At 20.5% G+C, this 17,980-nt stretch overlaps 1 pseudogene across 1 annotated transcript; it reads left to right on the top strand.

The window, feature by feature from the left end:
* Window positions 1–10,858: 10,858 nt before the first annotated feature.
* Window positions 10,859–15,644, top strand: MRP (annotated as a pseudogene). Its single transcript is given in 5 exon segments — window positions 10,859–12,661; window positions 12,778–13,044; window positions 13,047–13,519; window positions 13,522–15,190; window positions 15,192–15,644. Coding segments are annotated over 5 exon segments (4,665 nt in total).
* The last annotated feature ends 2,336 nt before the right edge of the window (window positions 15,645–17,980 follow it).

The raw sequence follows: 17,980 nt of genomic DNA on the forward strand, positions 1-17,980 counted from the left end.
TGTATTAATATTTCAATCATCAAATCATAAATAGGTACTTTAAATAGAAAAAAATTTATAATTCTACAAAACTATTCATTTAAACATATGTTATTAATTATATCTTTATATTATATTTCTTGAGTATTTTATCTTTCTTTTCTTATTTCCTTCTTCCGGTTCCCTTTATTTACATTTTTTCTTTTTTTTTCGGTTCTCTTTCGTTATTTTTTTTTTTCATTAAATTTTTTTCTCTCTCTTTTCTTTAATTCTTCTTTTCTCAATTATATTTTTTTTTAGTTTCAAAAGGTTAAAATATATGCAAACATGTATTTAAACGTAAGAATGAATCCATTTATTATCAAAATATATATTATTTTTTCTCATTTGAGCGATTTTTGAACAAATAATGATCATATATTACGAAGGTTTCAATGAATTCTTAGTGTTCAATAATATAGTAAAATGAATTTTTAACTTCTTATTCAAATCAATGTGATAAAAAAGTGATTATATATATATATATATATATATAACGTAATCATAATACGCTCAAATGTACTTTTATTTCCTTCCTTTCTTAATTATTATTATAAGAAAAATAAAATTATAATTTATTATACCATATAAAATAATATATTTTTATTAATTATTCTAATTGTAAAAAAATTATAAATCAATAAATTGTAATTTAATATTATAAAAATATTAAAATAAAACCTTTTTGTAAGATTTACTTTAAGTGTTAAAATTCAGATGACTTTGATTCAGTTAATTTTGTAATTTGCAACAATTAAAAAATTTTTATATTTGTTCTTTTATATATTTAATGTAAAATATTTTTAATATTATTTTTTTTTACATAAGCTATATCCCTTTTATTTATATAAAAATCTATTTTGTCTATTTTAATTTAATTTTTTATATTTAATAATCTATAATAAAATTATAAAAGTCAACACAATTTTAAGTACACTTAATTTATGTAAAAATAAAGAAAAAAATTTTACACAAAAATTAATAAATTAAAAATGTATATATATGCACACTCATATCAAAAAAAGTAAAATAAATATACATTCAGTGGTTGATGTGAATTTCAATACTGCGTAAAAAAAAATTTTCTTTTCATTTTTTATTAAAAAAAGATTCAAAAAATTGAAATATATTTATTTTCTATTATATATTTTTGCTATCATTATGATTTATATTACTTTTGTAATTCTTACTTCCACTAAATAAATATTATCTCCTAATTTTTAGTCAATCTCTAAATAATAAAAGTGCCATTTTTTTTTTATCTGTAAATTGAAAATGATATATTTTTAAAATTATCATAGGTTCGTAATATTTTTTTTTCCTATTTATTACAAAATATGTTGAATTAATTATCTGATCTATACTTTTATTTAACGGATATTTATATTAGCATTACATCAAAATGGTCAAAAAAAAAAAAGTATATCTTTAAATTTTCTTTTTCTATATATGCAAAAATAGTAAAAATGAAAAAGTTTGTATAATTAAAAATTAAACATTTTTATGATAAATTGAAACTTTTTAAATTCTTTACTTCCGTAAAATTCTTAAAAATTCAATTGAACTAAAGTTTTAACACATAAAAATGCTTTTATTCCCAAGCTTAATTGAGTAAAAGAATGAAAAAAAAAGTAAAGAAAAATAAAAGTTCATACATTATTTGTAAATAACCAAAATAATTTTCTTGTATTAATCATCTTTTATTTTTCATACTAAATAAAAGAGGCAATTATTGAAAAATCTTTTTTTTTATTTAATTTATTTTTTATTTTTCTTTTTACGTTTTCTTTACAAAAAAAAAAAAATAGAAGAAACAATCGAAAAATATAGTATACCAATTTTATTTTTCTATATTATAATAATATTTTATCTGAAATATTCTTAATTTTTCTTTTTTTAATTTTTATTTTATAAAAAGTATGTTATTGCTAATCATTTTCTTTTTTTTTTTTTTTTTTTTGTGTATTCATAAAATAGTTAAAATGTATTCATTTATGGAAAAACCAAAATTATTTAAAAATAATAACAAAATTTTCAAAAAATAAATAACAATACCTTATATATATGTAAATAAAATTTTTAATTCAATTTTTTATATAAAAATATGTTTGTGTTAAAATATTTTTTTTTTTTTATAAAGGATAAAATTCCCATTTAAGAAACATGTTTTCTTTACATTTTTTTTTTTGTTTAAATATTTGCTTTATAATAAAAATGAAAATTTTAATTACAATTGAAAACAAATAAAATAAGGCAGAATAAAATGTTTTAAGTATAACTGCTCATAATAATGGTATATTCGGGCTTAATAGGAGATATTAGAAATAAATTAATTTATGATAAATTAAAAATATTTATTATATTTCGATGTATTTTTTTTTATTTATATCTTTTTGCAAAAAAAATTATTTTTTTTAATAAAAGTAGTGTTCACATAATTTTTTTATGGATGTAATATTTCATTAAATGTTCTATTTTTATGTGATTTTGTAATTCACATAAACAAAATAAATTATTATAATTATCATATAATAGTGAATATATATAACATATAAATAGATAAGTAGAGTTATCAATATTCTGTAATGTTTCACACATATAAAGTATTTTAAATAAATGTATATAATTTTATGTGCAAATTTTTTTGTGAAAAGCATTTTTATATACACGTGTACATAATTATAGACTACTATAGTATAATTTTCTCTAAAATATTTTAAAAATTAAAGTTAAAAAATTATTATTTTCATAATATATATAATATTTTATATACACTTGTACATAAATATATATAGTATGCTTCTATCAAATGTTTTAAAAATTAAGTTTAAAAAATTTTTATGCTCATTATATATGTAATAATTTTTTATTTAAAAACAAAAATTGTTCGGAAAAAGAGCTAAAAATTAATTTTTATTAAAATATATAAAAAACATTTAAATAAAAATATTAAAATAAATATGAAATAATGAAAATAAATTAAAACAATTTTTCATTTTATTTATTTTTTTTATTAATATTTTCCTGATATAATAAAATATATCATTTATTTTTTTTCATTTTTTCAATAATACAATTATATATACATTTCATACTTCAAAATCTTTATTATTTTATCATATAAAATTTTTTATAAAAAGAAGGAAAGAGGCTTTGATAAAATTGTTGTTAAAATTGATTAATACATTATTTTTATATTCAATTACTTTCTTTCTAGGAGTTTTTTAAATTTGTAAATAGTATTCCCTTTTGTTTATGAATAATTTAATTTTCCAATTTTCAAGTTCGTTGATGTAAGCATATATATATATGTATTATATTTCTTATAATTCATTTATAGAATATTTTTCTGTTATTTTATCGTATAAAATTACATAAAGAAATTTTTTTTTTCTGCTTTTCACCGTAAAATTAGATTATATTCTTTACATATGTGCAATTGGAAAGATGAGACGGTAGCATAAAATGTTGCATATTTTCTTTCTCACTTTGCAGTAAATAACTTTCATTTTTCGCATAATTTTGTAAATTAATATAATGTTTACTTATTTTAAATTCTAATTTACATATTTCCATTTATAGTTCTTAAAATGAATATGATTGTAGCATCTCTACTAGAATTCGTTTTATTTTACTTGAGATATATTTTTTGTTATGCTTTGAATATTTTTTTCCAGTAAACCTTGTATATTCTTAATATATTTCAGTTCTTAAAAAAAATTAAATCTTATTGATAGCATTAATATTTATATAAATAATATTATTATTTAAAATTTTTATCATTCTCCAAAAAATAATATGAACATTTGTTATAGATATAATCTTTATCATTATCAAGAATTTCAGCATATATTGATTGATATTTTAACTAATAATTTATTATTTATTATTTCAAATTTAGAACTACTTTTGTGATATTTGAGTTATAGACTTTTTCCAAAGAATATTTTTATATATCTTTATTCTTTTAATTTTTTTTTATTAAAGCAATAAAAAAAACATTGTTCATTTATTTTATTATATATCCAGTAATTAAAAAAATAAAGTATATTTTTCCATTTTTTTTCAGAGGAGTAATATGGTTCATAATCATTTATATATGATACATCATACAATTATTCCTTATTTTGTCAATATTTGTAATATCTTTTTACACAAAAATTGTCAATTCATGTAATAGTTTTAGCAATATGGAAAATAATTTTTTGTTTTGAAAGAATGTATCAAATTAAGTACTAAAAGACAAAATAAGAAACTAAAAAAAAAAATACGCATAATTTACCATATTATATTAAGGGATTTCTTGGAAATATTAAATTTTCTTCTTTTTCTTCAAAAATTTTAATAAGGTTTATATGAGACTAATTATTTCATTTTCATTACACATAATATGTTTTTCTTTAAAATTATATAAAAAAATAAAATAATACACTTGTATGAAAGTATAAATGAATTTTTCTAGACAAATTGTTAAGGTGTGTTCTGAATAAATCCAAATCACTATAGTGAAATTTTTATAGTCGTACGTGATTTTAATGATATTACTTTTTTTTAATTACTGTTGAAATATTATTGTATATATTTTTGAGAATCTAATATTATATTTTAATTTGGAAATTAACTTTTTTAAATTTTGTTTGATTTTTTATGAAAACTACATTCTTTAACAATTAAAAGAGTTCTTTATACCACTAAGATTCACAAAAAATATATTTTCAATAATTGAAGATCAACGAAAAGTAGTTACAGTTTTTTTATATAATGTTTTATTTTGCAACAACTTTTTTTTCTTTTTTTTTTCATTTTTATAGTATATTTCTCTATTTTGATTGTATATTGGTAATAATTTTTAAATTCATTTTTTTGTCTATTATTAAAAGCATAGAATATTTTATAATAGCAACTCCAATTTCAATGAGAAGAAATAAAGTTCCCCAATTCAATATTTAATTAAAATAATATATATTATTGATTTATTAATTGGTTGCTTAATGACTTTGCTAGAGTATTAAACAAACAAATTAATAAAGAGCATGTATAACTAAGTATACGTTTATATATATATATATATTCGTTTTTATTATATATATATAATGTTTTCATATGATGCATAATATTTAATCAGAATTAAATTTTACTGCATCTTTTAATAGACCTATTAACTATTAACTATTGTAAATGAGTTTTTATTTACAAAGAATCAGTTCATTCTTTTAATTAAAAAATATACAAACAAATTATAATAATTAATAAAGTCAAAACTTTAATTTATTCAATGTTATTTCAAAAATATACATTGAATATAACATAAATATTATTCGTTTTTTATCTTAAGTTTTTATAAGTAAAATTTAATTCTTTATTTAATTCGAAAAACAAAAACAAATATCCAACAATCCCAAAAAAAAAAAAGAAAATAATTTTAATTATTTTTTTTTTTTAATTACAAAGATATATATAAATAAAAATAAACAAACAAACAAAAAATAACTTTATATTTTTTTATTTTTTATTTTTTTTTTTTTTTTAACCAGCTTCAGTGAATTGCTAACTTGTACATATACAACAAGTAAACTAGATTAGTGTACTACAAAAGGTTAATAATATCTTTTATTAACCAATTGCTTAACAAATATATGTTTACTTTTATAAATGTGTTTTTATTTACAAAGAGTTAGTATATTTTTCTCATTAAAAGCACACACACAATTTATAACAATGATTAATAAAAAAGTTGTTATTAATCTTTTGTAAAATAAAATGAGAAACTAGTCAGGAAAATATAAGTTAGCCATGCACTGATGCTAGTTAAAAAAATAAAAATATTATTTTTTTTTTTTTTTGGTTGTCGGTTGACGTTCGAATTAAAAAGAGAATTAGTTTTTACTTATTGGTTAATAAAAGATATTATTAACCTTTTGTAGTACACTAATATAGTTTAATAGTCGTGTATGTGCAAGTTAGCAATGCACTGACGTTAGTTAAAAAAAAAAAAATATAAAGTTATTTTTTGTTTGTTTATTTTTTATTTATATGCATCTTTGTAATTAAAAAAAAAAAAAATTAAATTATTTTTTTTTTTTTTTGGTTGTTGGTTAACGTTTGATTTTCGAATTAAATAAAGAATTAACTTCTACTCTTAAAAACTTAAGATATAAAATGAATAATGTCTATGTTATATTCAATGTATATTTTTTTGAAACAACATTGAATAAATTGGAATTTTGACTTTTGTTAATTGTTATGAATTGTATGTATGTTTTTAATTAAAAGAATAAAATGATTCTTAGTAAATAAAAACTCATTTATAACAATTAGTAAGTCTATTAAAAGAGGCAGTAAAATTTAACTCAGATTAAATATTATGCATCATAAGAAAACATTATATATATATATAATAAAAACGAATATATATATATATATATAAACATATACTTAATTATACATGCTCTTTATTAATTTGTTTGTTTAATACTCTAGCAAAGTCATTAAATGGGCCATTAATAAATCAAATGGTCAATCGATACTTATATATAATATTCTTTACCTTTCTAAGTTCTAGGACCTACAATATATAATGATATCATATCAAATATATTAGGTTTTGATAATACTTGATTTACATTTGGTTTAAATCTTTTATTACGCATTATATGATATATTAGACAATTTGAAACATAATCTTCAATTCCTTTGCTAATATTAGGCCACCAAAAATGTTTCTGAATTTTCTTTAATGTGTTGTTCACTTCACAATGTCCTGCAAATTTACTGCTATGAAACCAATACATTAAATAGTTTCTATATTTTTCTTGTATTGATTTATTAATTAGCCGCTTAATGACTTTGCTAGAGTATTAAACAAACAAATTAATAAAAAGCATATATAACTAAGTATACGTTTATATATATATATATATATTCGTTTTTATTATATATATATATAATGTTTTCTTATGATGCATAATATTTAATTGGAATTAAATTTTACTGTATCTTTTAATAGACCTATTAACTATTATAAATGAGTTTTTATTTACAAAGAATCAGTTTATTCTGTTAATTAAAAAATATACAAACAAATTATAATAATTAATAAAATCAAAACTCTAATTTATTCAATGTTATTTCAAATAAATATACATTGAATATAACATAAACATTACACTTCTTTTTTTTATAGTTTTTCATGTAACTAATAATTAATTCTCTTTTTAATTCGAACAAACGTCAACCGAAAAAAAAAAAATTAAAAGAAAATTTTTTTTTTTAATTAGAAAGATGTGCATACTATAAAATAAACAAAACAAAAAAAAATAACTTTATTTCTTTATTTTTTATTTTAACTAGCGTCAGTTCATTGCTAACTTGTACATATATAACTAGCAAACTAGCTTAGTGTATTATAAAAGGTTAATAATATCTTTTATTAATCATATATGTAGTAGTATTTTTTAATATATAATACTTAATTTGAATTTATAGTATATTAAATTAGTTTACTAGTCGTGTATGTACAAGTTAGCCATGTATTGATGCTAATTAAAAGAAAAGAAGAAGAAATAAAGTTATTTTTTTTTGTTTTGTTTATTTTATAGTATGTACATCTTTCTAATTAAAAAAAAAAAATTTTCTTTTAATTTTTTTTTTTTCGGTTGACGTTTGTTCGAATTAAAAAGAGAATTAATTATTAGTTACATGAAAAACTATAAAAAAAAGAAGTGTAATGTTTATGTTATATTCAATGTATATTTATTTGAAATAACATTGAATAAATTAGAGTTTTGATTTTTGTTAATTGTGATAAATTGTATATGAGTTTTTAATTAAAAGAACAAACTGATTCTTTGTAAATAAAAACTCTTTCATAACAGTTAATAGTTGATAGGTCTATTAAAAGATGCATTAAAATTTAATTAAAATTAAAATTATGCATTATAAGAAACCATTATATATATAATAAAAACAAATATATATATAAACGCATATTTATTTATACATACTCCTTATTAATTTCTTTGTTTAATACTCTAGCAAAGTCATTAAGCGAGCAATTAATAAATTAGAATCATAAGAAATTATTATTATATATATAATAAATATATATATTATTTAAAAACGTATATTCATTTATACATTCTCTTTATTAATTTGTTTGTTTAATGCTCTAGCAAAGTTATTAAGCAGCAAATTAATAAACCAACTATATACAAAAGTCACTAAGTAGTTAATAAATGAATATATAACTATTTTAAAAAAAAATTGAATAAAAATAATAAATTTTTATGTATATACATTAAAAATTATTTATCCAATAAATTAAAATAATGGAAAGAAAATACAATACATTTATAAAAAAAATTTTTTGCAAAATAATTTTCTTTTTTTATTTATTAGTTTTCATTTAAAATTATAGGAATTAATTTATTGTATTATTTTTTATCTAATTAAAGATATTAATTTGAATTTAAGGTAATTGCAATAATATTATAACTTATACTGAAACTAAATTTGAAAAAATTTCTTATTAAATGTTTTTTAATTTTTAGAAATTTATTGGAATAAAAGAAATATTAGTATATTAAATGATGGTAAATACATATGATAAATATCGGTACATTTGAAAATTTTATTAACTAATCTCACTCACATGTTACAACATTAGAATCACATTATATAAAAGTGTAAGTAACTAATTTAATTACTTCATCAATATTTCTATCCTTATCATCCTGTTTTTGGTATTTTTTCTTTTATTTTATAATATAAAATTCACAACTACAAAAATATGATACATATATGTTTTCGCTTTCATAAAAAATTTATTTAAACTAAAAAATACAATATGTAATTAAAATTGCCATAAATGATTAAGTCATAACTATTAAATAATTACAAAAACTGGTAAATAAATAGTATTGTTGGTTAATAAAAGCTATTATTAACCTTTTTCAGTATAATATGCTAGGTTACTGTACGTGTATATACAAGTACCCATGCACTGACTAACAAAGGATATTATAATTTTTGTAGTGCATTAAGCTAGTTTAGTGTATGTGTATGTACAAACTAATATGTACTGACACTAATGAAAAAAAAAAATATATATATATATATTTTTTTTTTAGTGTTTGTTTATTTTTGTTTTTTGAAATATTTAAAAAAAAAAAAAAAAATAATTTTTTTTTTTTTTTGTGAGAAATTTTTAGTAAATAAAAATTTAATTATCTTTTATAAAATTAAAAGATAAAATTAATAATGTTTTGTTATAATCAATGTTATATTTTGAAATAACATTGAATAATATAAAGTTTTGAATTTATTAATTGTTATAGTTTGTATGTATGTTTTTAATTAAAAGAATAAGTAATTCTTTATAAATAAAAAGTCATTTATAACAATTAATAAGTCTATTAAAAGAGTAATAAAATTTTACTCAGTCATAAATGTTCTTTATTAATTTGTTTGTTTAATACTCTAGCAAAGTCAATAAACGGCCAATTAATAAATCAATTATAGACTTATTTTTATTAAAAATGAATAGAATGTAGTTAAAAGTTTAATTTTTACATGTAAAGAATTTGAAAAATATACATGCAGTGAGATGCATACTCTAGGGTTTTCGAATATGAAAATGTGATCGATGAATGATTTATTAATTTACTACTCAATATCTTTCAGAAATCACAGAATAATCAAATTAATGAAGGGCATATAGATAAATCTTTTCTCGTTTTATTTATTAAAAAAATATTTACTATAAATAATTATATACTATTTATATAATTATCCTATATAATGTATGAAAAATAAATTTAATTTATATTTTATTTTTAATCATGTTTTATAATAATATTTATTACAAACTATTGCCTTTTATTCTTTGAAAACTAAAATTATTCACTCAATGGCCTTATATGAAAAAAAAAACTTTCTTACTTTTTTTCTCTTAAAGAAATTAAAAAAAAAATTTTTTTTTTTTATACATAAATTAATGGATGTATATTTCATTATAACTATTTTAGTATGTATATCTTGTATATATGTATATATATACCTTTATTTAGGTATCTTTTGAATATCATGCATGCACTAGCAACTTTTATTTATAAAAATTTTGATCACATTAAAATATTAAAAAAGTCAATAATATCTCTTATTGAATACTAAAGCACTTATATTGTACTGCATGTTGTAGCATATATACTAAAAAGAAAAATATAAATATATATATATATATATACACGTAAATGTTTTTTTTTTTAGTTTTTGTTTTGTTCTTGAAAAAAAAAATATAATTTATTTTTTTTTTTTGAAAAAGAATAATGTAGAGATGACGGAATTGTAAATGATAATAATTATATAATGAATATATTAAGTGAACAATAACAAAAACTGATTTCAAGTGATAAATTAATAAAGAATTATTTGAATATATTAAAAAAATTTATCTTAAAAATAATGTAAATTTTATGTTAAATTATTTAGCGTAATTTATGAATAGTTAATGATTATATGTAAAAATTAATTCTATAGTGAGTAAAACAAATAAAGATTTCCCTGTATGATCTTTATTAATTTGATTACTCAATATTTTCTGAAGTTCACTTATTAGTCAATTGGTAGGTCAAAAATATAATTAGAAAGAATGCAAGAAGAAAAATAAAGAATAGGAAGAAAAGGAAAAAAAAGATTTACAAGAAATAATGATGATAAAGATGAATGGATTAATAATTTCAACAAAGAAAGAGATAACCTTCTCGAAGAGTTAAGAAAAAATGATAATGATGAAAATTGTAAAAAGTTTCTTGAGTTTCTTGATTGTCATAGGGAATATTTAATGGTTTCAAGTCCTAATAATGCATTTGGTAGTAATTCTACACTTATTGGTGATCAAATAAAACTAGAGGCAGTGCAAAAATTATTTAATATTACTAATTGTGATAGAACTTATAAAGATAAGGGGACTACTACTGTAATGGAATGGGATCAAGAATATCAAAAAGGAAAACGTAAAGAAACAAATAAATTCCTCAGAAGTAATGCAAAGTGTGAAAGTTTATATTTATGGTTTATTAGTAGGAAAATAGATTTTTATAATATTATTAAAAGTATTCCTTTAGATTATTCGCAATTCTGGGATTATTTAAAAGACGAAAATTTATATGAGGAAACAGATAATAACGTAAACAATGATATTAAAAATTGTATTATTTCTCATTTTAATACTACAGAATACAAATATATAGGAAACATGATGTATGTATTTGGATCTGAAAGGGAAATTCATAATATAAAATATAAGAGAGGCTTAATTAATGTTACAGAATATGATAATTGGTTGAATGAGAAAGAAATGAATTTTACTAATCTGCTAACTTGGAAGGCAATAGATGTAAAACCCTTAATTGATTATTGGAAGATTTTAAAAAAGGAAACGCAAGAATATAGAAATAAAATTGTTATTAATCATAATTGTTCACTAATAAATAATTTAAATAAAGCTATAATTACAACTCAAAACCCTTCATTTGTCTCAACAAATGTATCTGATGTTTTGGATATTGGAACCATATCTATTGAAAATGATACTACTCAATATACTACATATACACATATTACATCTTCATTTTTAACTAATCTAACTACTTCATTTCCACCTACTCAATCTACATTTGTTGCAAAAGATAAAGGAATCATATTTTCATCTACTATATTTACTTCATCCTTACCTTCTAAATCATCATACTCATCAACAAAATATAATGTTTCAACTTCATTTTCTGCAGGTAATTTTTCTACTCCAACTATTACAAATACCACATTAAATTCAAAGGCTTCTACCAATTCAGCTGATTCTTCTACTACTACTGCTAAAAGTAATGCAAGTAATACAATTTCTTCAAGTGCTTCATCTACTTCAGATACTGTGAATACTCCAAGTAAGACAATCACTATGCCCATCACAGGCACTCCATTCAATTCAAATGCTACAACTATTACGAATGTTCCATCTCCATGTACTATGCCTGCTACAAGAAGTTCACCTATTTCAGTTACTACGACCACTGTAAAAAATTTATCCAGTTTAATCAAATCATCTTCTTCTGTTTCTACAATTAAAAATAGTACGGGTATATTAGATTTTACAGATTCTACATCTATCATAAATAATACAACTGTAAGTTATTCATTCACTTCAACCACATTAGTTTCTAGAACTAATAAAAGTACTTCATCATTTCAAAATGCTATAGCTTTTGTTAATAATTCATCGGCTACACCCCTTTTATCAGCAGCTACTTTAACTAATACTTCATCTTTTACTATAATGAAGAATTCTTTACCTAGACCTAAAAATTATAGCAAAACACCATTAAATCCCCCAATGAACATCAATAGTAGTGCATCAACTAAATCTTTTTTTGTGCAATCTGAAATTACAAATCAAAATATATCTCAATACCATATAAGTGGTACAATGAATACAAATGGTCCAATTACATCTATTCCAAATGCTCCTACGATAATACCTTCACGTAATATAGTTCATGATAAAAATCCCGGAAATATATTAATATTATTTGGCACTTCATTTGGTACAATAATTCTTGGGATATTTATTTTTCTCCTTCTCTGTAAAGTAAAAAAAAAATTATCATTTAAAATTGTAGACACTTTATATAAATTACTTATTTGAATTAAAGTTTTACTTTTTAAAAAAAAATATATATACCCAATTTTTAATATATTTTACAGTGTACTTCTTTTGGATCCTGGATTGGTAAACGTAAATCAAAGAAAAAAAAAAAAACGAGAAAAATAGGGTTTCATAATACATCAACTTCTATATATCCTAAACGAAAATTATTTGGCAAAATGAAAAATTTAGTGTCATTTCATGAGATACAACTCCCATCATGTGAAATCACTTTTGAAAATGAAAAGAATATTGAAAAAATAAAAAAATATAAAGAAATAGAATTGGAAGGAGTAACAAATGAGTTTGTACTACAAACCGAGGAAGAACAAATAGAGGAAGAAAAAATGAAGAATCTAGATATGATAAGGAATACAAAAAAGTAGATTGGAAAATAGAAAGGTTGATGCATTGGGATGAGAATAGCCATGTAGGTGAAGTATCAATAAATAGAGAATTGTATAAAAAGAAGATATTTATAGAAATATATATGGCAATATTGGATAAATGCCAAAAAGAGGAGTGGGAATTGCATAGAGAAGATTTTTTACAAATTTCTTGGCAGGAATGGAAAAATAATAGTAGATTATATGAAGATATATTGGAAGACGAAAACATAGTTGAAACAGAAAATGAAGGAAGTAGTAGTATTTCACTAGAGAGACCAAAATTTCTTTGGAACAAATACATGGAAAGAAGTAAGGAAATGACAAAAAAGTGGAAAGAAGAGAAGTGGTTTAAAAATTTGAAGAAGGAATGGGAAGAAGAACAAGAATATTATGGGGAAAAAACAAAAAGATCAGAACTGATGGAAATGAAAAGAGAAAAAAACACTATGGTAGAAAAGCAAAAAATAATATGGAAACAGTGGTTAATGAAGCAAAGGAAATGGTTATGAAATGTAATAAAGAGAAATGGTTTAATGAACTGTTAGAAGAATATGAAAAGGAAGAAGGAGAATATAGGAAAGAATTAACTAAAAATAATATAGAAAATGTAGAGGAAATTCATAGAAATATAAAAGAGTTAGAGGAAGGAGAAAATTGTGAAATAATGAACAACAAAAAGAAAAAATTGATAAAGAAATTGTGGATAGAAATATATATGACGATATTAGAAGAATGTAAGAAAGAAGAATAGAAAAAGAACCAAAATGAATTTTTGAAAACAAGCATGGATGTATTGAAAATAGAAAGGAATTTAGATGTTAAAGCAAAAATATTAGAAAATATAGATGATAATAATGGTAATATTATACTAGAGAAAAAAGATGATATAGAAAAATTGAAGACAGAAGAATGGTTTAAAGAATTAAAGCTAAAATGGAAAAATAATGAAGAAAAGTATATGAAGGAAATAAATGAGAAAACATCGACAGAAGAAAATGGAGAAATAACTAGAAATCCGATGTTAAAGAGGCAAAAAATTATATGGAAAAAACATTGGGAAGATATTCAAAAGAAATGGATAGAAAATGGCATTAAAGAAGAATGGCTTACAAAGTCAGATAAAAAATATGAGAATAAAGAGAAAGAATATAAAGCGGAAATATATGAAAGTAGTATAGAAAATAAAAAGGCAGATGAACAAACTGAAGAAGGATGTGAAACAATGGAAGATATTCCTGAAGAGATAAAAGGAGATATTATTAGAAAAAGGGAAAATGAAATGAAAAAGTATAAAGTGAGTAAAGTGGAAAACATAGATAAAAAGTTCAATAATATAACAATGAAAAAAAAGCTAAAATAGAAGACTATATTAGAAATACAAATGATGGTATTGGAGGATTGTAAAAAAGAGGAATGGGAATTAAGTAAAGAAGATTTTTTTCAAATTTGCCTAGAAGAATGGATAAAAAAAATGGCATCATGTAAGAATATATTTAATAAAGAAAATTCATTGAGTAAAGAAGAAACCAGTCAAATTATGTTGGAAGGACAAAACTTACTGTGGAGAGAATGGTCAGAAAGGAACGCAAAGATGTTAGAAAAATGGAGAAAAGAAGAATGGTTTAATAAATTGAAGAGGGAATAGAAAAATTATGAAGAAATATATTCAGAAAAGATAGAAGAAAAAAAGATAGAAGTTTTAGAAGACAGAGTAGAAAATCCTATGTTAAAGAGACAAAAAAGAATATGGAAAGAGTGGTTAAAGCGTCATCTAGGGGTTACAGAACAATTTATTAAAGAAAAATGGTTTGTGGAATTGTTGAATGATTATCAGAAAGAAGAGAATAAGGAATTACAAGTAAAAGAAATAAAAAATTTATCAGAGAAAATTGAAAAAGATGAAAGAACAGCAGATGATGTAATAGAACAATTAGATGAAACAAAGAGGAAAAAGTTGTTATGTAGATTATGGATAGAGATACATATGTCGATATTAGAAGATTGTAAGAAAGAAGAATTAGAATTTATGAGGAATGAGTATCTTAAGTTATATATAGAAGAAAAAAAAAAAAGAGGAAATGTTTGAAAAGAAAATAGAGAAAAAAGAAAGAGATGATGCAGCCAAAAAAAATAAATGGAATATTCTGATAGAAATGGAAAAAAAAGAGAAAAATGAAAAGGTTGACTTAGATAAAAAAACTAAATGGAATATTCTAATAGAGATGAAAAAAAGAGAATGGGATATTTGGAAAAAAGAAGAATGGTTTCTAGAGTGGAAGGAAAACTGGAAAAAGGAGAAAATGAGGCATATGAACGAAATTAGAGGATTAGAAATAAAAAAAAGCATGAAAGGGGAAATTGGAATCCTAGAATTAGAACAAAATATTCTATGGAATAGGCAATGGATAGAAAAGCAAAGAAATATTCTGAAAAAAAAGAAAAAACAAAACAGTCCTAAAGGGTTTATGTCACGGAGGCATAAAAAGAAAGAAGAGGTAGAAGATATTTCAAGTGATTTAGATATTACAATATTATAAAATTAATTTCACAATATATATATATATATATGGAAATAGATGATTAAGAATAAAAATATGCATAAAACATAAAAAGTGAATTCCAAATAGGTTGAGGTGAAATATTATTATCTAATAAATGAGTGATAAAAAGTTAATATTTCTAGAAAATTGTTATAATTTATAGGAAGCGTAAAAACTAGTCAATAAAAATTCATTTATTTCCTTTTCGTAAAAGGAAAAATGGAATGTTATAAATTAAATTTAAGACTTCTATTATATACATATAATACTTGATAGTTAAATGTACAAGATTATGAAATAAATATATCTGAATTATATATGAAAATTATTTTAGAAAGTAATGTTTGCGTTATTAGTAAACAAATGATATTATTCACCTATTATGGAATAATGATTAGCAACTTATGCGGAAAATTATAAATTAGTTATGCTCGTTCGTTAGTAAATACATGGTATTATCGTACAATTTTTAATGATTTTAGTAATATTAAGCCAACAAATTTTATTTTATGTATGTCAAGGTATACGAGGAAAGTATGCACATTCAAATGCATATATTAGAATATATGAATATAAAGAAATGTGTCCAATAACAATAATATTTTTTTAATTTTGGGGGAATTTAATTTTTGTGCTATTGGTTAATAAAAGATGTTATTAACCTTTTATAGTACATTAAGTTAGTTTATTAGTCGTGTATGTACAAGTTAGACATACACTGACGCTTGTTAAAAAAAAAAAAAATACAAAGTTATTTATTTTTTTTTTTTGTTTATTTTATTGTATATACCTCTCTGTAATTAAAAAAAAAAAATTATTTTTTTTTTTTGTCGGTTGACTTTTGTTCGAATTAAAAAGAGAATTAATTTTAGTTACATGAAAAAACTTAATAAAAAAGAATAATGTTTATGTTATATTCAATGTGTATATTTACAAATAACATTGAATGAACTAGAGCTTAATTTTAGTTATTTATTATAAATTTAGTGTGTTTTTAATTAAGAGAATATGCTTATTCTTTGTAAATAAAAACTCATTTATAACAGTTTAACATGTTTATTAAAAGATGCAGTAAAATTTAAATCAAATTAAATATTATGCATCATAAGAAATCATTATATATATAATAAAAACAAGTATATATATATATTTAAAAACGTATATTTATTTATACATTCTCTTTATTAATTTTATTGCTTAGTACTTGGTTAATAAAAGGTATTATTAACCTTTTGTAGCATGCTAAGCTAGTTGCTAGTTGTATACGTACAAGTTAGCCATGCACTGACGCTAGTCCTATAAATTAAAAAAAAAAAAAAAAAAAATATAAAATTATTTTTTTTTTTTTGTTTGTTTATTAAGATAGATATACATCTTTGTAATTATAAAAAAAAAATTAATAATATTTTTTTTTTATAAAGTTTTTTTTTTTGATGAGAGAATGTTGTGTTATGTTATGTTTTAATTTTTAGTGTAAATAAAAATTAAAAGAAAGAAATGTTAACTTATTAAAAACTTAAGAGATAAGAGAAATGTTTATGTATTATTCAATGCATATTTTTGAAATAACATTGAATATCATAAAATTTCGACTTAATAAATTGTTATAAATTATTTGTATGTTTTTAATTAAAAGAAGATATTAATTCTTTGTAAATAAAAACTCATTTATAACTGTTAATAGGTTTATTAAAAGATGCAGTAAAATTTAACTTCAATTAAATATTATGCATCATAAGAAAACAGTATATATATATATAATAAAAACGAATATATATATATAAACGTATACTTAGTTATACATGCTCTTTATTAATTTGTTTGTTTAATACTCTAGCAAAGTCATTAAACGGGCAATTAATAAATCAATTGGCGACAACGGCAGGAAAATCGAAACCAGCGCAAACAGAACCCATTTGATTAGCAGTCCAAGATGAAAGAAATAGGGGATCTTGGATTAAAAGTTTTTGAAGAAATAACATCTCTGAGAGAATCTTATATATTTAAAATTAAGAATGGGAATGATTCAACAAAAGTTAAAGTACCTGAACATTTACCAAGATTTGATACAGAATCAATAAGAGGTTATTTCAGATGGTTCAAATCATTGGAATTTGCAGCACGTTTTCAAGGTTATTCCAAAGAAGAAATAAGCACGGTAGTCGCACATGTATTACCCGCTAGATATGAAGAGAATTTACTCAAAATAAAGGATGATGAGAAAATAATTAATCTTTTACAATTCCAAGTTGAATTAGCTAAAAATATCTTTATTACTAAATATGAACATTTTCAATTAATGAAAGAATTATTTAGTGTGAAAGAAAAATCTG

Source organism: Plasmodium relictum (genome assembly GCF_900005765.1).
Source record: "Plasmodium relictum strain SGS1 genome assembly, contig: PRELSG_00_v1_423, whole genome shotgun sequence".
In the NCBI taxonomy this organism is placed as follows: domain Eukaryota; phylum Apicomplexa; class Aconoidasida; order Haemosporida; family Plasmodiidae; genus Plasmodium; species Plasmodium relictum.